Raw genomic sequence first — 23,637 nt, 5'->3', positions numbered from 1 at the left:
GACATCACACACTCCAGGCCTTGCGCACACAGGGCACTCCCACTCTTTTGGTGCACCTGCCCAACAGCCTTGGCTCACCTGTGCCCTGGAGGGTTGTTTCCTGGGATCCTCCCTATGTGGAAACTGTGTGCTCTGGGCTTGGTGCCTGTAGGTTGTGTCCCTACGCTTGCCTGTGTCCTCTAGGGTTGTTTCTTGCCTGGCAACTGTGAACCAGCTCTGGCCTGGGCAAGCCAGTGAACCTGTCCACCACCCAGTAGGCTGCCATGAGGTCTGAACCCCAGCCTTGGGGGTGGGGGACCTTGGTTCCTCAGGCCTCAGGAACCCTTTTAGAGTTCTCTTTACATCTTTATAGTTCTCCTCTTATAACTTAATGATTCTATATATTAACCCTGCCATGTTTAAATTACTGGGTGGTTCTATCTCCTGATTGGACTTCGACTGAACCACCGAGCTATCTTATTGTTACTAATTTCTAACTCAATTCCATTATTGTCAAAGAACATACTCTTTATCCTTTTAATTTATTCCTTTAAATGTACTGAGAATTGTTTCATGGCTCAGCATGCGGCTTATACCGAATATTCTGTGTACTTGAAAAAAAATTTGCATCTTATATTCGTATGTATTATAAAAAAATTAATAGGAAAAACATTTAAAAATGGTCTTTATATTTACTCAGATACTATTTCTGATGTGCTCCATCTCTTTCTGAGGATCTGAGTTTCCCTCTGTTATCACTCCCCTTCAAGCCAAATAACCCCTTTAACATTTCTCTTACAGCGTAGGATTGTTGGCAATGAATTCTCTTAGTTTTATCTGAAAACGTCTTTATTTCAACTTCTTTCTTGAAGTATATTTTTGGTAAATTTAGATTTCTGAGTTGACCTTCGTTTTCTTGTAGCATTTTAGAGATGTTGCTACACTGTCCTCTGGCCTCTGATTTCCGGGGAGAAGGCAGCTGTTGATGGCTGCTCCTCTGTATGTGGTGTGTTGATTTCCTCTTGCTTTCAAGATTCGCTCTTCATCTTTAGCTTTCAGTAATTTTGAGTATCACGTTCCTAGACGTGGCCTTTCGGTGTTATTCAAGGTGGCTTTGTGGAGTATCTAAAATCTGTAAATTTCTTTCATCAAATTTGGGAAAGTTTTGACTGTTTTTTAAATATTTTTTTCTGCTCTCTTCCTAGGACTCCAATCACATATCTGTCAGACTGTTTGACCTTATCTAACTGGTCTGTGAGTCCTTTTTAAAAATCCTTTTTTCCTTTGTCCTACAGCATGGGTAATTTCTATTGGTTTATCTTCTAGTTCATTGACCCATTCTGTAATCACCTCTTTTGCTGTTAAATCCATCCATTTAATTTAAAAATTTTCAGTTACTGTGACTTTTATTTCCGGCGTTTCTATCTTTCAAGTCATTTGTTTCTATGCTCAGGTAGGTAGCTTGCCTATCTTCTTACTCACAGAGAACATACTTTCATTGCTGCTTTAATAACCTGGTATGTTAATTCCAGTATCTGGATCACCTCAGTGTTGGTGTCAGTTTTCAATGTTAAACTGTGGAGACTCTGGTTTCTATTATTTGTCTCCAAAGAGTGATGGTTCTTTTATTAGGCAATTAGCTTGGGTGGGTATACAGTGCAAATCACACTTATGGGGTGGCAGCTCCAATCTTAGTTTAGATGTTCAGTCTTTAGCTGAGCTGCCTTGAGTCTGATTGGCTCATTTGTGGTCCAGAGTTTGGGCAGAGATGTGGGCAGACAGAACTTGGGGACTCCCCTCTCTCTGGCTCTTCCCTTCTGAGACTCCCATCTTTCCCTCCAGGGGCTTCAGCTGCCCTGGCTCAGTACTCGTACTGTGATTTTCCACCAGCCTATTGTACCTACCACTTTGTCAGCTGCTAAGTTACAAGCAGCAAAAACAGGGAGCTTTCTCTGCACAATCCTCTTCTGAGTGTGAACTCCCCACCAAACTTTCTGCTTCCCTTCATTCTCCAGTGTCTGTAGTAGCTGTTTTTCGTATTATGTCCAGGTTTTACAGTTGTTGTTTGTGGAGGGGTCATTCCCAAGCATCTTAGCCATTATTAGAAGTCCCTAGGTGTAGTTTAAATATTTAATCTATTTCCTTCATATTTCCCTCTATTCCTTGAGCATATCAATCATAGTTTAAACTCCTTGTCAACTTTCTCCAATATTTGGCTCACCTGTTTCTATTTTCTACTTTTGCTATGGTTTTAAATAATATCTCTTGACTTGCTAGTAGATCCAGAAATTGTGTATAAAAAAATTAGAGCATCTCTAGATGTTTTTTCTTCCACTCTTTCCTCTGCTACGCAAATGGAATGGGGGCCGATCACCTTAACCCACTCAGGGACTACATGGTCTGTGGCTACATTGTGAGTATGATAAGCCTCAGTCTACCTGTTTCACCTTGCTCCTAGTAAGGAGCCCCCCTGAGCCTGCAACTGAAAGCCCTGTGTGTTCACCAGCCCCCTCCCCCGGTGGGTTCTGAATTCTAATCATCAGCACAATAAGTGTGCCAAAAATTCGATTCTGCTTTTCAGAGGTTTGAGGCTTAGCTTTCCATAGCCTCTGGCCCTACACAGCTTCAGAATTTGTTAAGTATCTTGAACAGAAAATGTGTTGTTTTTAAGGCTCTTGCAGTCCCCAGCTTTGCTCCTCCAGTGTCACGAGAGCACTAAGCTCAGCTGGCTTCTCTGGTCCCCGGCTGCAACCCTCTTGTCTGGGCCATGCTTGGATTCTCAGCCTCTTGCTCAAACCCCGAGTCAGCAAATGCTCCCACAGGAAAATGTGCTGCAAACTGTCAGCTCACGTCTCTATGATTCGCTCTACTTCAAAAATTTAGGCCCTTTAATCCTCTTTCCTTCAGGAATTCTCTAAGGCCTTTTATAAAGACAATTTTTATATTTTATATGGTTTTTCTAGTTCTCGAGTAGAGCATTGGGCAGCCAGAAGCAACTCCATGCTACTAGAAGTCTCTAAGCACTTTTAAAGTGTTTATTTTCTTCCTCTGATCTTTGAAAACTGACTGTCCCCAAGCAGTCAATTTATATCACAACTTAAAAATATACTCCTACTGCTAAGTGAAAAAAAAAGCAAACTATGTTATGGCTTATTCCCCATAATCACAACTGTGTATAGAATATGAATACATACTATCCAAGATTTGAAATAAATAACTGGGGTTGGATATGGCAAGTTTTTCCTTTTGTAAAAATGTTTCTGAAATGTTCTGTTGTCTGTAAGAGGTATGTCAAGTAAATGTAGATTGTCAAGGAGGGGAGGGAGAAGGAACTCGGTGGTTGAGATATAGCCGTGGGAAGAATAACTGCATAAAACTTTTTATAACTTGAATTTTGTATCACATGAATGTATTAACTATTAAGGAAAAGAAAGAAAGGAAGAGAGGGAGGGAGGAGAGAGGAAGGAAGGAACACCACCCCTGCCCCGAGACTCCTGGGGCCACAAAGTTCCATTTATACCGTGAGTGAGGAAACAGGCACTTGCTTGTACTCACTAGCTGCAGACTACAGAGGACGGCCTAGCCCTGATTCCTTCTGGGACACAGAAAATTGCCTTTCAGGGATTGTGATGAACAAAGGGGATTATAATATTCCTATTAAGAGCTTTTATGAAAATGTTTTAAAAATTGGGCTATTGTCATTTTTTTGTACAGATGAAGGTATAGTTAAGTATAGACAGTAGCTTTGTTAGGACTTTTTAGATCGCTTCTTCCAATTATAGGATATGGGATCTTAGGTATTTTCTTTGAACACTGTACCTTTTTAAAAAAATATCTGATAAATCTGGACAGCATGGCTGATTAACTAGTCTCTCTTTCCCCAGAACTTCATTCCAGCCTTCTAAACCAGGGGTCAGCATACTATGGCCTGGGGGCAAATCTAGCCTGTTTTATATGGTCCTCAAGTTAAGATTAAATTTACATATTCACATGGTTGAAAAAAAAACCAAAAGAAAAATATTTTGTGACATAGGTCATTCATTTATGTATCATCTCTGGCTGCTTTCATGCTACAAGATGTCGGAGTTGAGTAATTGCAACAGAGGCCACACAGCCCTCAAAATCTAAAATATTTACTATTTGGCCTTTTACAGAAAGTTTGCTAACTCCTGGGCTAGAGTATCTCCAAATAATGAGTTTCACAGAGCAACTTTCTTGGGTGGGGGTAGACTGACTGAATTAATGGCCCTCTCTGTATCCATGTCCTTTTTTTTTTTTTTGTATCCATGTCTTTTGCCAGGAAACTCTGTAGCACTTTCCCAGACACTGGGCTCAGTCACATGACTTGCTTTGACCTATGGGAGTCTGGAGACACAATACAAGTAGAGGCTTGAAATGGGATTGCACCCTAGGGCTTGTTCTCCTGCTCCCCTGCCACTGTCTATAAACAGACCCAGGCAAGTCTGCTGGAGGATAAGTCATGTGAAGCAGAGTCAGTCCAGCTGAGGCCAGCCTAAGTTAGCCAAGAATCAAGGATCTCAAGATCATCACACCTGCCTGGCTGACCCACAGCTGACCACAGACACATGTGCAAGCCCAGCAAAAATTACCCAAACCCAGACAGATCGGCTGAACCCCAAGACTCAAGAGCCATGGAACTGTTTATTGTTACATGCCACTGAAGGTTGGTGCTGGGTCTGTTACACAACATTATTCTGGCAGTAGAAAACTGATACTATGGGCACACAAACTTTTCTTTTGCCAAAAGAGTCTAGGGAACCTTTTTCTCTTCTGAAGGCAATTTAGGGCTCTGACAGGGGGAGAGACTGAATAAAACACAGAAGTCTGGAACTCCAGGGATGGGGGTGGGGCATCACATTACATCCCGAATTTCACCTTGTCCTCACAGTGGGATTCAGTAAATATCCGTATTTGCTCTGTGGCTCCATCTGCCACTGGACCAAGTAGATGCTAAGGCTAGGACTTGGCATGTCTCTTAACCACGAAGAGATCTAGCGAGGCAGAGACGCCATCATTTATGGTAAAGAATTTACTTCCTATTTATAAAATGTAGAAAAAGTACCTTGCGTATAAAATCTAAATGTCTGAGGTGTGATCAGTCAGGAGCCCAGAAAAGTCACTCTTTGCATCCTTCAGTCATCAGTGTGTAGTGCAAACGGAACAGGGGCTGGGAGTTCCTCCTGTACTGGGCTCAGTGGAAAGCTTCCCCAGGATAAAGCCACAGAGCCCTCTGTGAGGAAGAGGGGTAGAGAACAGGAAAGGAAAGGGGGCAGGACTGCGGCAGGAGGCCGGGAAGGGATGATGTACGGGAGTCTGTATTAGGGAACACTTTCATTTGCTAGAGGGAGGAGCTTCCTTCTCAACTGCTGAACACAACTGGCCTGGGCCTGTCCTAGAAATGTCAAGCTGCTTCCTAGTGCACAGGGCTGACCATCCCCTCTGCAGAGCCCCAAATGTGGCTTCTGTCAGGAAGGAAAGGCATCCATCAGTGTGACAAGAAGCGGTCACCTTCGGACTTGCATGAACTCCTTGCGCAGCCATAAGGAGTCCTGATAGAAGCGAGGATCACCCAGTCTCACAGCTGTCTGTTTGTAGAAGTAACAGTATAACACTGCCGCTGTGGATAATAAACAGAAAAGAAGCCTCAGGGATGCTCCTGAGTATTTGTTTCAGGGTAAGAACATAACCGGACGAGGCTGAGGGGCCCTGCCTCATGATTTCCCAGTGACTCCCAGGAAGGGCAGAGGGCAGTGGTCTCTCCTGCTCTTGGTGTGGCTGTCCCACTCATCCCACGCTGCTTGTGATGGGCTGGGAAGCCAGGATCAAGGCCCTGGCTGCCAGAGCCACAGGTGGGACCAAAGTGAGGCCTGAGGATGCTCTGGTCCTTACCTAGTCTCTGGAATACAAATAACGTTTGAAGTCCATCTGTCCAGACAAAGCGGTTGGAGTTTTTCCAGCGTAAGTTCTGAAGGAGATATGAGCACACAGAGAAATGTGAACGGCTAGATGAGGCCCTCACATCTCCAACTTGGTTAGCTGCAGAGATGCCACCTGGTTTAATATCAGGCTAATGCACCCCCGTTCTTTCTTTCCACAAGCCCGAGGAGTGCTTTTCAAAGGAACTTCAAGTTCCCTTTTTTTTTTTTTGCTACAGAGGGAAAATTCTTGTAACTCTGAGGGAGGAAGTTTGAACTAAGCCATTTATTCCATTTCATCCCGTAGCCTTTGCCGAGGAGAAATGATACACATCATCTCAGGAGTTCAGCATGGTCACTGTCTTGCCTTGGAAATCTCAGGCTCAGTTCCTGTCAGATAAAGGCTTGGTACACTCAGGGTTTAATCAGATTAACAGCTTCACAGTACAAAGCCAGGACTATTTTGGCTCCAGGAACCAGAGCAGAGACAATCCTCTCCGGGAAGCACCTTGAGATTTCGGCACTGCTCTGCTTCTTCCCTGTGAGCTCTAGTTCTCTCTGTGGAATCACAAGGGCAACCTAACGGGACGTTTGGTCTGAGAAGGCACCTTTAGTAAAGAAATGACTAGAGAACCCTGAGGTTTTAATATGTTCCATAAAATGAGTACATGAGAAGCACATGAAATACCCAAAGGGATGGAAGGATTTGTGAAGCAGAAGAAATCTGAGGGAATTCCCTGGCGGTCCAGTGGTTAGGACTCCGTGCTTCCACTGCAGGGGGCAGGGGTTCAATCCCTGCTCAGGGAACTAAGATCCCACCAAGCCATGCCATGTGGCCAAAACAACAACAACAAAAAAACAAATCTGAAACCATGAAAACTAGATCTGCTCTGAGGCCTATGTTAGAACCAAAGGGAGGCATCTTGGGGGTCGGTTTTCCTAGTGTAAGTGATGGGGATGCGTCAGAGGGCATGCAGCACTGAAGGGCCAGCGGCACGCCTGCCTATTTCCCACGGGACACTGATGCCTAAGAATATGCTGTACCAACACTCACCTGCCCAAACAGCTAACAATGAAACAGATTCAACTTCCTGTTTTAGCCCTGGCAGGCCTTTTGGGGCAAAAGTGAATTGAATGTTCCAGAAGTGTCCCTGGACTCTTGGATAAGGCTGTTCTTCAACATATAAGGTTAGATAAAAGTGCCTTATGAAATTCTCACGTGTCCAGCTTCAGGCTGGACCACATTCATTTCATCTGTTTCTTATCAAGGACTCTGTGAGATATAAACACCCAGAGATTCTGGGTTCCCACAGAAAAACATTCCTAGCCCTTTAAGGATTCCGAGCCTCACTCTTACCATGACCCAGACATGAAGGGAGATGCTGAGCGTGAAGTACACAGCTGTCAGGATGATGGTCCCTTTGAACTTATGGAAGAGGAGGTTGACGAGGCCAGCCTGGAAGACGAAGGTGTTGAAGAACATGAGGAAAATGATGATGATGTTGAAGAGGACTGCAATATCCTGGATGCTGCAGACACAGAAAACAAAAGGACGGCCAAATGGAGGCCTGGGGAGGACCCAAGAGCCAGCCCTGAGTCCTAAGGGACACCATGGAGTCTGTCCTTCCTTGTTATATATAGTCCTCTGAAACCCCCCCAGAGGTAGTTTGGGTTTTGGACCCCAAATGACACGAAGCTAAAACTACCCGCTGGCCCCATCAGTTGAGTGGCAGTCTATGGACAAGGCTTTCCTGCTGACACTCCCCACTCAACAAAGCTCCCAGGCACCTGTGAGAAGCAGCTAGTTTCCTCCCTGTATCCAGAAAATGCCAGCCCTGTCTGTCACATAACCTGGTCCTGTCAGACGTTTTCCTCTAGCAAGACAGCAATGCACCTTCCCTCATCTGTGCACGCCTGGCTGCCTTAGTGCCATTCATGTCTCATGTCTCAGTGCAAATGTCCCCTCTTCAAAAAGACTTTTCTTTCACCCCACTACCTAAAGTAGCCTTTCCCTCCCCACCCCAGGTACCTTATATCCATTGTATAACATTTATTACTATTTGAAATTACCTTTTTTTTTTTTTTGCGATACGCGGGCCTCTCACTATTGTGGTCTCTCCCGTTGTGGAGCACAGGCTCCGGACGCGCAGGCTCAGCGGCCACGGCTCACGGGCCCAGCCGCTCCGCGGCATGTGGGATCTTCCCGGACCGGGGCATGAACCCGTGTCCCCTGCATCAGCAGGTGGACTCTCAACCACTGCGCCACCAGGGAAGCCCTACTTGACATTTTGTAACCCTCTTTCATGGCACCGTAAGACAATATTTCTACTCGAAGATAGAGAAAATGACAGTGTCAGCAATCTGACCCTCATTTTCAATGTGCACTGCTCCCTGTGTCCCAAACCCTTGTTAGAAGAAGTATATCAAAACAGGCCCATGTCTATGGACCATGACATGTCTATGGACCATGGAGTACCCAGGACAAAGTGCAATTTTATTCTCCCTGATATTTCTCTATTAATAACTTTAAAATGCTAAATTATGATTGTCGGGGACTTCAGACTGCTTGGGTTGAGCTGTCCCACCCACTGAACTTACATGAAGAGCACCAGCTGTATGACGGGAGCCATTCGGAGTAGCTCCGAGAAGGAATTGACAAAGAGGTCATAGGACAGCAGCAGGAACTGCAGGGAGAGCACCAGGCTATAGTTACTGGTCTGGAGCATCTTCCTTCTGCTATCTTGGGCCCCCAAGGGCACATTCCACAGTTCCCAGAAAGCAGTCCTAGTACTCTCCCAGGCACTGAGGGAGAAGCTATAGTTCCTCAGAATCAGAGCTGTTTCCCTTGCTCTCAGACAAGGGCCTACTGATGCAAAAAAAAAAAAAAAAAAAAAAAAAGGAGGTTAGAAATTCATTAATACATATTTACCGAGGACTTATTATGTACCAGGCACCATTCTAGGTGCTTGGGAAACATCAACGAACAAAACCAACAACAAGAGAAAAACCCCAACTAGTCACTCCTTCCAGGGACCCTCCCCCTCAAACCTTTTTCCATGACTGGAACCCTCTAGATGTACAGCTCTTTTGAGTCCAAAGGAATCTAGGGATACTACACACAGTGACTGTCTGGTCATGTAACAATACTAATTCTATTACTAACTGCAGCAGCAAAACCTTTGTATATCACTTACAATATTGCTTACAATTCTAAGTGCTAACGTTACTTAAATCTCTCAATAACCCTTGAGGTAGAAGACACGCTATTACTCTCCCCATTTTACAGAGGGGACAATTGAGGCCCAGGGAGGTAAAATAACTTGTCCAAGTTCACATTGCTAATAAGTAGCAGAGCTAGCATTCAGATCTAGGCAGTCTTGGTCCAGAGTCTGTGCTCTTAACTACTGCACAAAGCTGCCTCTTACATAACTGACAGGTTTATATGTAACTACATGGGAAAAACAAACGCTGGCATAGGAGAAGCGGGAAGTGGTGCAGGCAGAAAAAGCTGAGAGGAAACAGTGCTCTCCTAACGTTGACGGTTACGGTAGCAACACAGTGGCACCAGGTAAGGGGAGCTGGGCTTTTATTTTCATTTATTCCAAGACCCAGAAGCTGCTTTGGGGGTGTCCTGTGACCCCCTCCAGCTGGATCAAATCTATGAACAAATTTCAAAATGCTTCGAAGTGTTACAGAACGATTAAATTCATATCGGTAAAATGTTACGGTTTACAAACTCTTCATATTCATTTCCTTATTTAATCCTACACCCATCTTGAGAAGCAGCAGTTCTTACGCTTATTACCCCACTTTACACAGAGGCTCTGAGAAGCTACGGAACCTCGTCCACCTCACCTGATGGAGAAGTCCCACTTTAGTGGATGTACGAAGGTGCTTTTCTCTGAACCGAGTCTCCTTATTCATCAAATAATATCGATAGCTACCAGCTACATACCGACACCATGATAAATTTGTCAACCAAGACAATTTCCTTTAATCTTCGCAACTACTCTGCAAGGTGGGCAAGAATTATCCTCATTCTACAGGCAAGGACACAGGGTCAGAGTTCAAGTCGTTCCTCCATGTTGCAGGTGAGCAGAGCCAGGATTCACAACTAGGTGTGAAAACAAAGCCCGTGCTCTTAACTACTACTTCACAGGCCACCACAGAAGGCTGCTGTGAGGATCCGTTATATAGAGCCGCCCACCGCCATCTCTACGGGAAGGATGACCCTCACGTCGGGTTAGGGCAGCGGTGATTCCCAAGGTAATGAAGCGGTCTTCACAGTTTGTCCACCGCTATCTGCCGCGTTCTCTCTGTCCCCTGAGTAATTTTCCTCACCCTTCCTAATCCACTTTAAAATAGGGCTGCCTTAGCAAAAAACCAAAACCAAAGCAATTAACAAAATTCCGACTTCTGGCCACTTTACCCACTCCTCCTCAGCGTTCTCACCTAGAAGGCCCAACGTCGGTTGTCACGGGGACACCGTCCTGGCTTCCGGAAACCGGTTTTAAATTCCGGAAGTAGATGGGTGACGCGGGCTCCGTCTGCGCCGTGCTACCCTCTTGTCCTCGGCTTTTTCTCCCCGCTCTTTGGCCCGCTCGGTCGCCATGTTTCGGCCCCCGCATTCCTGGGCCCGCCCCTCTCTCAGCGTCGCTGCGCCCTGTTCCAGGGCTCCCAGCTGCGGGCCAAGGCCTCCCGCCCACCCCGCGTGCGGCCTTGCCGAGGGCCAGCCCCTGGCCAGAGGCTTCGCATCGGCCCGAACATTTCCGCTTCCACGGAATCGAGGGGGTGGGGGTGAGGGACAGGACCGATCCGTGACGGCGTTCCTGGTCCCTGGAAGCCCGGACTTGGGGAAGAAACGCCCGTGGAGGAACTGGAGTTAGTGTCAGCACCTTGTCTGCCGGCCACCCCGCGGCTGTGGACTTCATTTCCCAGGCGGCCGCGCGCGCGGCGCGCGCGCGACCGGAAGTGCTACAAGCCTATAAGGTGACAGAGCGGCCCCGCTAGTTGGCTGTAGAGCGGCTGTGACTGGTGATAGCGGGAGTTCTTGAGAGTCTCTCACTCCATCTCCCAGGAGCCTCGGGAGCTGCGGGTCCGGCGCCGGGTGGCAAGAGGCGGGTCTCGGAGACCCCAGTACCCCTGCGTTCCACTGTGGTTCGGGGGTGAGAAAGAGCCCGGGCTGGGAGTTCAGGGACCTGGGTTCGAGTGCTGGCTCTGCTACTGCCTCGCTTCGCGCTGTCGGGACCCCTCGCTCGGCCTCAGTTTTCTCTTTTACGAAATGGACATCGTTCTCTGTGCCCTTACTTACACAGGTGGTGGAAGGAAGCTCTTTGGAAAGCACAGAAGCTCTTCGGAAGTCGCAGTCAGCAGGTGGAGGCCCTCGCCTTAATTTGCACCCAAGGTTAGCTGGGACCAAGGGATCTTGGTCCCGGCGGAGGAGTCAGGGATCGGTCCCCGGGTTCCTGGAACCCTACTCTGGACACCTGAGGCCGACCAGAGGCCGTATGAAGGGCGGGGCTGTAATCACTCAGGTGCTAAGGAGGGCCTTGCTTATCTACCTCCTGAGTGGAATTTAGGGCCCCTCACTCCTGAGTCTCTGACTACGAAGCTGCGTTTGGAAGTGAGGAGTCCTTGGAGCACAGGGGGAGTGAACCTGGAGCCTTGTACCAGCTCGGCCACTCACCGTGGCCAAGTCACTTTCCTTCTTTGGGCCCGAATTTTTTTGTTGTTGTTTTTGCGGTACGCGGGCCCCTCACTGTTGCGACCCCTCCCGTTGCGGGACACAGGCTCCGGACGCGCAGGCTCAGCGGCCATGGCTCACGGGCCCAGCCGCTCCGCGGCATGTGGGATCTTCCCGGACCGGGGCACAAACCCGCGTCCCCTGCATCGGCAGGTGGACTCTCAACCGCTGCGCCACCAGGGAAGCCCTGGACCCGAATATTTTTGATCCGTAAGATAAGAGTTCAGGACTTGAGCCCTAAATCTGGTTCTCAGGATTCCTAAAGCCCGCACCATTCATCTGAGAAGTGGGAGCAACAAACAGACTTCCTGTTCCTTCATCTATTTGCACTTCTAAATAATTGTGAAAGGGTTTGGAATAGAGCCTTTTCCTAAGGCTAGGGCCAAGTAGGATATACCCATTTCCTACACCAGGGCCTGATCTGTTTTAGTGCAGCCTGGGAGAATCCTTTTTGCTAAGGGATTGAGAAGTATATTAGGTTGGAGAGTAGACTCCTTAGATCAGGGTCAACAAACATGACCCACAGGCCAAATCTGGCTGGCCTAAATGGTTTTTACATTTTTCAATGATCGAAAAAAAAAAAAAAAAGAAAATGATATTTTGTGACATGTGGAAATGATATAAAAACTGAAATTTCTTTGTCCATAAATAAAGTTTTTCTGAACATAGCTCATGTTCATTTGTGAAGGTATTATTTATGATTGCTCTTGCAATACATCAGCAGAGTTGATGACATAGTTGTGACAAACCGTATGGTCTGCAAAATCTAAAATATTTACCATTCTGGCCCTTTACAGGAGTTTGCCGACTTTTGTCTTAGAATGCGTCTCTACAAGTGAGGGCAGAATAGGACTGGTGGGCACATCCTGAAATCTTAGCACATCCTGTTCTCTTGGAATAAATGAGAGGATATTCTTAGCATTTGGATTGCAATTTTCACTGCATTCTTCCTTTTTCTCTCCTTTTGCTCTCTATTTCGAGCAGAGGGAGGGCTCGTCTGTGTACTGTTGGTAAAACATTCCAGCCGTCTGTTAGGGAAGTGTCCCCATTGTCTTTTCCAAGTCTGTCCCAGAGCAGTAATCCAGGACCTCTTCTAGGGGGGTAGATGTGATCCCTTTTGGATTATATTTTCTTTTTTCCTCTTACAAAGGGAGGGGAAAAAAAAGTAGATATTATTCAGTGGATGGAGCCTGCTGACCGAGAGCTCCTTTGTGCTGACACTTCACTGGGGGGATGATTGAACCTCTGGTGACCTGAAACTTCTGCTGCCCTTACAGGAACTAAGGGGATAACTCTTGAGGCTGGGTAGCAAATCTCTGAGCTCAGTAGCTAAGGTAGAAAGCTTCTAGAAATCAGGTGGCATGGTTTTCTCTCTCCAACCTCCTGGAAGCTTATTTTTTCCCCCAGACCTCAGATCTTACTTTCTCAGAGATTACTGCCACCTTGGATCTCTTTGTGACAGCTTAGCATCTGTTTGTGGTTAGGTGGACACCTGGCATGGAGAGAGCTGGCACGACATGGAATTGGGGACACTGAGAGGCCTGGGCAGCCATGGGGGCCATGAGCTTGAGGTTTTTGTTAGTCGTTAGGATGAAATGCTGTAACAATACTAAGAAAATTATAATACTGTACTCTCACAATGTCCTTACATACATTTTCTCGACTCTCTGACAACCTGTGGTCAAATTAAAAACATGGGCTTTGAAACCGAATAGACAAGGGTTTGAAACTCCCTGCCCACTTACTGGGTCCTATTTAGTCTGTCTGAGCCTTAGTTTCCTCATCTATAAAATGGGGATAACTCCACACGGGGTTGTCAAGATGAGTAGATGGGATCATGTGTGTAAGGTTCTGGTGTGGTGTCTGCTCAGAGCTGCCTTTCAGTAAGTTATATCCTATTGCCATGGTTTTCTTTCAGATGAGAAGACTGAGTCCTACAAATGTTAAGTGAGTTGCTTAAGGAGCCTCAGAGCATAAGAATTGGAGTCCAGGCCACCACTCTGTCAGCCTGCCAGTAGGTATAAAGGTGAGGGTCAAGTGTTTTATCTTCTTGGGAGTTCTTGATTTTAGGGGCCTCTTCTCTGTTAGCTGGTTCAGATTGAGGGACCTCAACTGCAGGAAGCCACTGTGTCAGCTTCTTGGCCTGAGTCCACAGGGCAGTGTGCCTGCCTTGAGAGCTGTGCCCATGCTGAAAGCAGGGGTGTCCTGTGGCTTTGCAGACTGCCTGCCAACTCACGCCCACTTGCCTGTTTTTTTTTTTTTTTTTTTTGCTGTACGCGGGCCTCTCACTGCTGTGGCCTCTCCCGTTGCAGAGCACAGGCTCCAGACGCGCAGGCTCAGCGGCCATGGCTCACGGGCCCAGCCGCTCTGCGGCATGTGGGATCTTCCCGGACCGGGGCACGAACCCGCGTCCCCTGCATCGGCAGGTGGACTCTCAACCACTGCGCCACCAGGGAAGACCAGCCTGGCTTTTAAGAGCAGCTGCTGGGCTTCCCTGGTGGTGCGGTGGTTGAGAATCTGCCTGCCAGTGCGGGGGACACGGGTTCGAGCCCTGGTCTGGGAAGATCCCACATGCTGCGGAGCAACTGGGCCCGTGAGCCACAACTAGTGAGCCTGCGCGTCTGGAGAGGCCGCGATAGTGAGAGGCCCGCGCACCGTGATGAAGAGTGGCCCCCGCTTGCCGTATCTGGAGAAAGCCCTCGCACAGAAACGAAGACCCAAAACAGCCAAAAATAAATAAATAAATAAATTTTAAGAGCAGCTGCTTAGGGGGCTAGGCATTCACCATGCCTGAAACCCGGGTTGGTTTCTAAGTTTATCAGGTACACGTGGGAACCTCAAGATAAACTCTTGCTTTCTAGATCATGAGTTCTTGCTTCCTCTTTTCTCCTCTGGACTTTCCCCAGAGAAGAGAAAGCAGAAGTTTCAGGTCTGGAGACAGCTGGGGGCTTTTGCTCAATTAAAGGTGTGGCGAATGGGGACTCTGAAGACCCCACCTTACCTCCCAGTGGGAGGATTAGCCCATAGAGGTCACAGTCTGGGGAAGAACTTTGCTGCAGAAGTGGGATCCTATAGCACTTTCTCCCAAGTGGCCTAATAGTAGTGTGAAGATTGTGATTTTTGCCTCCTTACGTTAGAACTGAAGCCCTGGGCATTTGTGTGATCTAGCCTGGATTTTGATTTCTGTCCTTTCTTTTCATGGGGAGTGGGGTTATAATTCTTTACCTTCTGGTCCTGTGAGGGGAGACGCATCCTAGGGCTCTGGATCTAGAGCCTTGGCATCGAGCCGCAGCAGAGGAGGCCTCTCTCCAGGGCCAGCCCTAGGCCCAAGCTGGCTGCACTGTATGCTGCCAGGTGCTGGGGCGGGGCCTCACTCATTGTTCATAACCAGAGATTGGGTTCACCCAGCCATCAAGGCTTCATGGGACAGTGCCCAGGCTGATAGCAGGGGAACCACCCTTCTGGCCAAGAGCAAGGTCAGTGTTACCTCCTTTAGCCTGCGTGTGGGGTGCGCCTGAGCCAACAGGGACGTGTGATTTCCGCTTTCTCTAGGAGTGCTTGATCAGAATGGCTATGGGATGGTTTTATCTGTCCGTCTTGGCGCTGTGCTCCCTGGGCTTGATGTGCATCCTCTCCACCATCTATTGGATATCATACTGGCAAGGTGGCTTCGCCTGGGATGGCACCATCCTCATGTTCAACTGGCACCCGGTGCTCATGGTTACAGGCATGGTGGTGTTCTACAGTGCTGGTGAGTACAGGTCAGCAGAGGAGACATGGTGTGGCCCGGGCTCGTACAGGGCAGCGCTGTCCCTCTCCATCCTGGCCTTTGTTACTGTCGGGTTCAGGGCTATGGGGGTGGGGTGGGGTGGGTTGTTTTTGGGCCCAGGTGTCATGTGGAGGAAGAAGTCGTGCGAACGGGAGCATCTGAGAAGGGTAGCTGCATGGATACTCTTGGACGGGGGTTGGTGACCTTTTTCTGTTAAAGGCCAGGCAGTAAATATTTTAGGCTTTGCAAGCCCTATGATCTATGTTGCGACTACTCAGCTCTGCTACTGTGTTGTGAGAGCAGCCAGAGACAACACGGAAACGTGTAGCTGTGTTCTGATAAAACTTTATTTATAGTGGTGGGGGTGGGGAGAGAAATAGGTGAGGGAGAGCAAGAGGTATGGACTTCCAGTTGCAAAACAAATGAGGCACAGGTACAGTGTAGGGAATGTGGCCAGTAATTATGTAATATCTTTGTATGGTGATGATCATAGCTAGACCTATCATGGTGATCATTTTGAAATGTACAGAAATATTGAATGACTGTGTTTTGTAACAGGAAGTAACATAGTGCTGTAGGTCAATTATACTCCAAAAACAAACAAACTCATAGTGAAAGACAGCAGATTTATGGTTACCAGGGGTGGGGGGAAGGGGAATTGGATGAAGGCAGTCAAAAGGTACCAACCTCCAGTTTTAAGATAAATAAGTACTAGGGATGTAACGTACAACATGATAAATACAGTTAACCCTGCTGTATGTTATATATGAAAGCTGTTAAGAGAGTAAATCCAAAGAGTTGTCATCACAAGAAAAAAGTTTTTGTCTATTTTTAAAATTTTGTATCTATATAAGAAGACGGATGTTCACTAAACTTCTTGTGGTAATCATTCCATGATGTATGTAAGGCAGACCATTATGCTCTACACAAACTTATGCAGTGCTGTATGTCAGGTATATCTCAATAAAACTGGGAAAAAATAAGTACAAATTTTAAAATTAATGTTATTTAAAGTATTATTTAATATCAAATATAATTTGATAATAGCATCCATAAGCATTAATTACCTAGGCATAAATCTGACAAAAGCCATATAATGTTTCTACAGAGAAAAATACAAAACTGTATTGAAATTAAAGAAGCCCTAAATAAATGGAGGGATATACTACTGTGTAAGTGGATTGGAAGACTAAACATTGTAAAGATGTAAATTCTCCTGAAATCGTTTTGTAGGTTAATTTCAACCCCAAGGTCTCAGTGCTTATTTTTGTGAAAATTGACAATCAGACTGAATTATCTTGAAATGCAAAGGGCCAAGATTAGTCAAGGTGGTTTTGAAAAGGAGCAAAGTTGGAGGGCTTACTCTCCCGTCTATTCAGGTTTATTATAAAGCTACTGTAATTAAGACAGCGTGGGACCTACTGTATAGCACAGGGAACTCTGCTCAATACTCTGTAATGGCCTATATGGGAAAAGAATCTAAAAAAGAGTAGATATATATAAATGTATAACTGACTCACTTCGCTGTACACCTGGAACTAATACAACATTGTAAATCAACTGTATTCCAATTAAAAAAAAAGTGTGGTAGTGATAAGTGAATAGACAAGTGAGGAAAGGTGGCTCTGCAGAGCTGTGGGACAAGATGTTCTTTTCAATAAATGACGTTTAGCCATATGGAGTAAAAACACTTTATTCACGAAAATCGGCAGCGGGCTGCACCTGGCCTGTGAGCGGCAGCCTGCCAGCCCTTGCTCTAGGGAGCGGGGGCTGGAGCCTCCGTGACACAGTCGGGGCCGTACCTGAGGGGTCTCCTTACTCCTGCCAGACCCCTTGCCCCGTGCATTCAGAGGCAGGCCTTGGGGCCCAGGTGAGTCTCATTTTCGCCACTTGTAAAATGGGAATAATGACGGTGATAATAGCAGCTTACCCCGTGTACTTTGGATACATCCTCCCACTTTTGTTCTTACAGGAAGCTTGTGAGGCGGGCTCTATTGTTGCCTCCATTTTACAGATGAGGAAACTGAGATTTAGGAAGATGCCAAATAGCTGAGAGGAAGAACCTGGAGTTCGACCTCGGTTATCTAACCTTAAAGCCTGTGTCCTTGACAACTCACTTCAGTTGTGAGAATTCATTCAGTTAGATGAAATAATGGATGTGACATTGCTTTTCAACCTGTAAAACTGCATACAAGTGGCATTTATTATTGTTATGACAGAATGGCAAGTCCATGAAACCTGTTCTACCCACCCCCCCCTTTTTTAAATTGAAGTATAGTTGATTTACAGAGTTGTGTTTTCTGGTGTACAGCAAAGTGATTCAGAGATATATATATGTGTGTGTGTATATATATATGTATATACACATATATATGTATATATTTTCAGATTTCTTTCCAGTATAGCTTATTACAAGATACTGAATATGGCTCCCTGTGCTCTGCAGTAGGGACCCACTGTTTATTTTATGTAGAGTAGTTCGTATCTGCTGATCCCAGACTCCTAGCTTGTCCCTCCTCTGGCTCCTCCCTTTTGTCATGGTCCTTGTCTCCCCGCTTCATGGTTGATGGCTATACCAGAAATGATGCAAGGATGGAAGATGCTGAGGAGTTGATACTGATGTCCTAGCATTTCCTTCTTTTGTTGGGAGGCTGTCTGGGATCACGTCAGGGTAATTCCCCTAACGCACGGGTGAGCACAGGGGAAGAGGCCGAGCCCAGGGACTGCTCTCTCTCCTACAGCATCACTGGTCTACCGCCTGCCCCAGTCATGGGTAGGGCCCAAGCTGCCCTGGAAATTCGGCCACGCAGCCATGCACCTGCTGGCCTTCATCCTGACTGTACTGGGGCTGCATGCCGTCTTTGACTTTCACAGCCGTAGAAAGATCCCCAATCTCTACTCCCTGCACAGCTGGCTGGGCATCACCACCGTCTTCCTCTTCGCCTGTCAGGTGGGTACTCTCTGTTCTCCTTTGGATTCCCACAGCTGCCAGCTCTCGTTGGGGCTTCACTTGCATCAGCACCAAATATCCCTCTGCTTACTGCCTGGAGACGGCCTTGCAGGGCACATCCTGTAGAATCGGCAGTTTGAAGGGCTGTGGGAGATTGGTGGTTCCCGAATTCACCCTGTTCCAGCTCTTACCCCTCACACGGCCCACCTGTGGTGCTGGAGCGCTCTAAGCTAACTCTGTCACAGCACGCACCGCACTGACTCTAAATCATCTTTTCTGCCCTCTTCTCTCCCCGCTTTCTGTGAACCAGAAGCAATTCTAGAAGTAGTATCCGTATTCTGATGTCAGCCCTGTACAAATGAGTTTTGTGAGCCAGGACAGGAAGGAAGCAGAGACAAACAAGGATGGCTGGGTTTGCAGGAGACTGGGGATAGCTAAGCATTTCATGTAGGTAACATTCCTACATTCCTTTGTGTAAGACAAACAGACCCCAGTGAGGAGGCTAGGTGTGGTGCTGGGGCAATGCCTGGTGGGAGGTTTGAGCTGGGAGATAAGGGCAAGGGTTCACTGATGGGTAGGAGGCACTGGTGGGTGGGATGACCTGGCATGCCTTTGGTCACACACAGTACAATCAAGTACTTCCTGTGTCCACAGTGGTTCTTGGGCTTTGCGGTCTTCCTGCTGCCCTGGGCGTCCGTGCGGCTGCGCAGCCTCCTTAAACCCATCCACGTCTTCTTTGGAGCGTCCATCCTCTCTCTGGCCATTGCATCTGTCATTTCCGGCATTAATGAGAAGCTTTTCTCCAGTCTGTGAGTGGGACGGAGCCCCCAACTCTAAGGGGGAGGGGGAGGAACAGGGTCTTCAGAAGATGCACTCGATGATCATAGGACCCATCCAAGGGAGGGAAGCTTTTGGGATGGGGCTTGTTCCTGATCTGGAAGGTTAATGGAATCGGTCTTTCTTTAGGCTGAGATTGGTAAACTGGTCAGCAAATACCCAGCATCAAAGTGATTTAGAACCTACTCTGTGGCAGAAACTATTCTAAACATCTTAAATTTAATCCTCTAACTGCCCTACAACATGTGTTGTCATTGCCACTTATACATTAGGGAACAGAGGCACAGAGAGGTTAGTAATGCACCTAAGGGCACACAGCCAGTAAGTGGCAGAGCTTTGTGTTAGGACTAGAGGCTGCATGCCTAACCACTCCCATTCTCCGTTCTTTGAAGTAGTGGGGGTGCAGTGAAAAGCAAACAAGATTTGAGGTCAGACCTGGGTATAGGTCTTGGCTGTGCCGTTTCCTAGTTATGTAACTGGACAAGTTCATTTCACGTCTGGGAGCTTTAGCTTCCTCACAGGGAAAAAGCATTCTGCAGACACTTGTCATGGCAGAGACTTGGAAAGTATGTTAATATTCCAGGTCACAGCAGGTCCTGGGAAGCTTTTCTTATCCTCTGTTAGTGGCACTGAGTCTCGCATCGGGCAAAAGCAGGTAGAAAAGTTTCTTGAGCGCCCACATTGTTTCGTCATCCTCAGGAGAAACGGCACCAACTCATACTCCAGGCTGCCCAGTGAGGCTGTCTTTGCCAACTGCTCTGGGATGCTGGTGGTGGTCTTCGGGCTGCTGGTGCTCTATATCCTGCTGGCTTCGTCTTGGAAACGCCCAGAGCTGGGGATGCAGGCTGAAAGACAGGTATGGGGTTTTGGTCTCCCATTCCAGGTTGGGGTAGGGCCGGGTCTAGGGAAGGGTCACTCAGTAAAGACTTGGGCTTTGCCAGGAAGACCAACCCAGTAACGTGGTAGGAAACCAAGGTGCTTGAAGGTGGGGTTAGGCTGGCTGACGGGGCGCACCAGTGGCAGCCCAGCACCTCCTGGCCGTTGCAGCAAGCGCAGCTGCTCGGGCTCAGGCTCCTGGGGGCCTGTCCGCTGGGAGAGGGTGGGGGTTACTCCCCTCCCCAGATTGCTGTGGTTTCACGAGGGGAAGTGTAGCCTTGTCTTCTCCGAGGACGGGCTTGCGCATGATGAGGGTGTACGGTAATTTCTACTTCTCCGGCTTTAGGGCTCGTCTAGTGGGATGGGAGCGTATCTATACTTCTCCGGCTTTAGGGCTCATCTAGTGGGATGGGAGCGTATCTATACTTCTCCGGCTTTAGGGCTCGTCTAGTGGGATGGGAGCGGATCTATACTTCTCCGGCTTTAGGGCTCGTCTAGTGGGATGGGAGCGGATCTATACTTCTCCGGCTTTAGGGCTCGTCTAGTGGGATGGGAGCGGATCTATACTTCTCCGGCTTTAGGGCTCGTCTAGTGGGATGGGAGCGGATCTATACTTCTCCGGCTTTAGGGCTCGTCTAGTGGGATGGGAGCGGATCTATACTTCTCCGGCTTTAGGGCTCGTCTAGTGGGATGGGAGCGTATCTATACTTCTCCGGCTTTAGGGCTCGTCTAGTGGGATGGGAGCGTATCTATACTTCTCCGTCTTTAGGGCTCGTCTAGTGGGATGGGAGCGTATCTAGCGGCTGCTTGGTGACGGCTTGAGTGCTTGCAGCATGTTTTGCCTGTTCTTGGCCACGCAGGCACCTGAGGGACATGGTGAGATGGGGTGTGTATTGGCTGAGGGGCTTTGGAGCTTCTCTGAAAGGTGTGGTGGCGTGGGCTGGGACTCGCCCTGCAGGTTGGGGTCTGAGCATCTCAGGCCTGGCGTGACTCCTGCAGGTCAGGGGCCATTTTGACGTTATGCCATTAACCTGTGTGCACCTGCCTGTCTTTCCAGGCCCTGTTGCACGGCGGGGAGTGAGGCAGGAAGGCGCTGCCAGGAGTGGTTGGTGGTGCGGTCTGGACTCCTTCAGAAGCTCTGCTCTCCGCGGGGCTCTCGTCCAGTCTCCCCTCGTCTCCGTGGTGGACCTGCTCTCTCCACAGCTTGCTGCCCACATGCTTTCCTTGGTGGCTTTGGCTTCTCCACCTCTTCCTGGCATTGACTTCTCAGGTCGTTCGTTTACCCCAGGCCCTCCTTGCCCTGGCTGCTCACGCCGCTCCTGCTCGTGTGAAGTCAGGCTCATTTCCCCTCACACCCCTAGGGATGTGGCAGAGAACCCCGAGAGCTCAGATGACCTGGGAATCAAGTGCAGTCCGTACCGTGAAAAGTGAGGGAGCCGATGCTTCCTCAGCTTTCCCTTGAAGTTTAGGCCGCTGCGCCGGGCCAGGCTTCATCTGCTCTGTTACCTCCATCCAGCCCATCTGGACACGAGGCTGGGCGGGAACACGGTGACGCGATGGAAGGACAGGGGAGAGTGGCAGAGCTGCTTCTGCAGAGGAGAAGCTGAGGAGCTGGCTGCCCATTGCTGTTGTTTCCCGTTGCTGCATTCTGTTTCTGCGTGCGTTGTATGTGCCCTTCTAGCTGCTGCTGCAACTGGGGCCTGGATCCCAGCCCTTCCCTATGACTGATGTGCTGTCGGACAGCCTTCTGAGCCCTGGTAACCTGCTCTCCCAAGAACAGCCTGTCCCACGGAGGAGTAGCAGGGGTGCCTCGAGCCTCCTTTCCTTTCCCTCATCGGGTCCAGGCTTGCCTGCCTGTCCCCGGGCAGGTTCAACCTTGCTCTCTCGGCAGGGCACTTGCTCAGCTATTTTCACTCTCCAGCTTGCCATGAAACATGCCAGAGTCATGGTGCATTGTACCCAGCAGAGCCCTGGGAGCTAGGCCACCTCCAGAGGCGTTCCTCACTGAGCGTCCAAGTGCCTCACTTGCCCCCACAATAGCTACGTGCGTGGCACACCCAGTCTCGGCTGTGATGCCAGAATGTGCCACCGCTCTTCCAACGAGACTGTGGTGGCGTCTTGCTCCTCTCCTAAGTGTTGGCACTGCCCTCTCCAAACAGGCCCTGCCAGGTCCCAGGCTCCATACTGCTGTGCTTAGGTGACGAGCAGCATGACGACACCTGGGGTCCCGAGTGGGCCTTACCCCCTGGCAGGGGCCATGAGGCTGACTGTCCACCCCACCCCACGTGGCCAGATGCTGGCAGGAGGACCATGACAGAACTTCTCAAGTGGCTGAAGCCCTCAGAAGCCACTGGGATGACTGCCGGGCACCTTGGTCATAGGACCAGCTCCCCCTCTTTGCACATGGGTAGGCATTTCACTTATGAAGCTTGATTTTCATTAAATGTGTTTTCAAGAATCAAAGCCTTCTCTGCTGAAATGACACTGTGGTTAACTGAGCTCTGGGCAACTTGCGAAAGCCTCGGGCTAGTTCTGACCCTCAGACCCGGAAATGGGCAGACCTGAAGACACCAGAGAACCGCATGACTGTCTTCTTAGAATCACATGTGACTCCTGGTTCGTGAGCGTGTCTTTACTAGTGAATGGCCCTTGAGCACTTGATTATCTTACAAGGAAGGAGATGTTTCCTATTTCATAGTCTGAAACACGACACTCAGAAAGGGTAAGTGACTTGTCCCAAGGTCACGCAGCCAGGAAGTGGCAGAGTTGGGATCCACAGCCCAGGTGTCTGATGCCAGTTTCCTTCCCAGCTGCTGGGTGTGTGCATCTGTGCACACTGATAACTGTGCCTTGTGCTCAGGGACCTGTGGTGTGGCTGATGGACAGGGGACCCTGGGCAGAAATAGGGAAGCCGAGGGGCTGAGGAAGCCTGCAGCCAAGTTTGGGCAAAGTAAGTGGTGGCCCCCTTCCAAGTGTGATGAGCTGAGGCCACCTGGTGGTAGAGCAGACGACTCAAGGGGTTGGATGCACGTATCGGTGATACGGGTAACTCCCAGTGAGTAAGCCCCTGGACTGCTGAGGCCATTATCTTCACCAGTTCATTTGAATCCTTTCCACGTGCCCATGAGGTGGGCACCGTTCGGATTTTACAGATTCTAAGAGGCTAAATAATAGGCCTGAGTTTATGTAGCTAGTCTGAAGCAGAACCAGGATTCAAAGTCACATCCATGTCTAAAGTGAATCCATGCCAGTGCCTTTAACTGCCCCCCTGCGCCAAGTATGGGCCAGGTGTGCGCTGTGCGGTCTCCACCACACACCACGTAGACTCAGCAGCCCCTCGTGCTCTCCCAGGGGCCATCAGTGATGGCTCTAGAGAGACCCATGGGCTGGCCTGGGCAGTTTCTGTCCTACCACTGAGCCTTAGAATATGGTGATTTCTTTTCCTTTTGGAGACCCACTTGCCCATTTGATTCCTGAAGAATCAGTGAATTCTGTTAGTTTAGTGCTGAGAAAAGCACACCCATCAGGTGTGGTGTGTGCACTGGAA

At 48.5% G+C, this 23,637-nt stretch overlaps 2 protein-coding genes across 12 annotated transcripts; one reads left to right on the top strand and one right to left on the bottom strand.

The window, feature by feature from the left end:
* Positions 1-4,604: 4,604 nt before the first annotated feature.
* Positions 4,605-10,846, bottom strand: TMEM138 (transmembrane protein 138). Of its 5 annotated transcripts, XM_073809029.1 has the most exons (6): positions 9,771-10,361; positions 8,514-8,778; positions 7,986-8,240; positions 7,273-7,444; positions 5,890-5,965; positions 4,605-5,617 (listed from the first exon to the last, which is right to left on the bottom strand). In XM_073809029.1, exons 3-6 carry the CDS (start codon positions 8,105-8,107, stop codon positions 5,505-5,507), a joined length of 483 nt encoding a protein of 160 aa, XP_073665130.1. In that variant the 5' UTR covers positions 8,108-8,240; positions 8,514-8,778; positions 9,771-10,361; the 3' UTR covers positions 4,605-5,504. The 5 variants fall into 5 exon arrangements, with proteins under 5 accessions (XP_073665130.1, XP_019789532.1, XP_019789533.1 ...); XM_019933973.2 differs by lacking the exon at positions 7,986-8,240 and having other exon boundaries at positions 8,514-8,781; XM_019933974.2 differs by lacking the exon at positions 7,986-8,240.
* Positions 10,793-22,553, top strand: CYB561A3 (cytochrome b561 family member A3). 7 transcript variants are annotated; one of them, XM_033860789.2, is made up of 8 exons: positions 10,793-10,904; positions 11,231-11,288; positions 13,577-13,684; positions 15,211-15,409; positions 18,169-18,377; positions 19,032-19,186; positions 19,914-20,070; positions 21,607-22,553. In XM_033860789.2, exons 4-8 carry the CDS (start codon positions 15,226-15,228, stop codon positions 21,640-21,642), a joined length of 741 nt encoding a protein of 246 aa, XP_033716680.1. In that variant the 5' UTR covers positions 10,793-10,904; positions 11,231-11,288; positions 13,577-13,684; positions 15,211-15,225; the 3' UTR covers positions 21,643-22,553. The 7 variants fall into 7 exon arrangements, with proteins under 7 accessions (XP_033716680.1, XP_033716681.1, XP_033716682.1 ...); XM_033860790.2 differs by having other exon boundaries at positions 11,231-11,319; XM_033860786.2 differs by lacking the exon at positions 10,793-10,904 and adding an exon at positions 10,919-11,080.
* Positions 22,554-23,637: the final 1,084 nt, after the last annotated feature.

The sequence above is a fragment of the Tursiops truncatus genome, chromosome 8, assembly GCF_011762595.2.
Source record: "Tursiops truncatus isolate mTurTru1 chromosome 8, mTurTru1.mat.Y, whole genome shotgun sequence".
In the NCBI taxonomy this organism is placed as follows: Eukaryota; Metazoa; Chordata; class Mammalia; order Artiodactyla; family Delphinidae; genus Tursiops; species Tursiops truncatus.
Note: the sequence above shows the minus strand (reverse complement) of the source record. Positions and strands in the feature narration are given on the sequence as shown.

Bases quoted from the DNA above. Each gene is read 5' to 3' on its own strand.
- TMEM138 (XM_019933972.3), bottom strand. From the start codon at position 10,846: ATGAAGTCCACAGCCGCGGGGTGGCCGGCAGACAAGGTGCTGACACTA. The intron at 5,966-7,272 runs GTAAGAGTGAGG...TATCTCCTTCAG, and splicing joins CCCTTCATGTCTGGGTCATG to AACTTACGCTGGAAAAACTC. The intron at 5,618-5,889 runs GTAAGGACCAGA...TATTATCCACAG, and splicing joins ATTTGTATTCCAGAGACTAG to CGGCAGTGTTATACTGTTAC.
- CYB561A3 (XM_033860791.2), top strand. From the start codon at position 15,226: ATGGCTATGGGATGGTTTTATCTGTCCGTCTTGGCGCTGTGCTCCCTG. The intron at 18,378-19,031 runs GTGGGTACTCTC...CTGTGTCCACAG, and splicing joins TCTTCCTCTTCGCCTGTCAG to TGGTTCTTGGGCTTTGCGGT. The intron at 20,071-21,606 runs GTATGGGGTTTT...ACCTCCATCCAG, and splicing joins GGATGCAGGCTGAAAGACAG to CCCATCTGGACACGAGGCTG.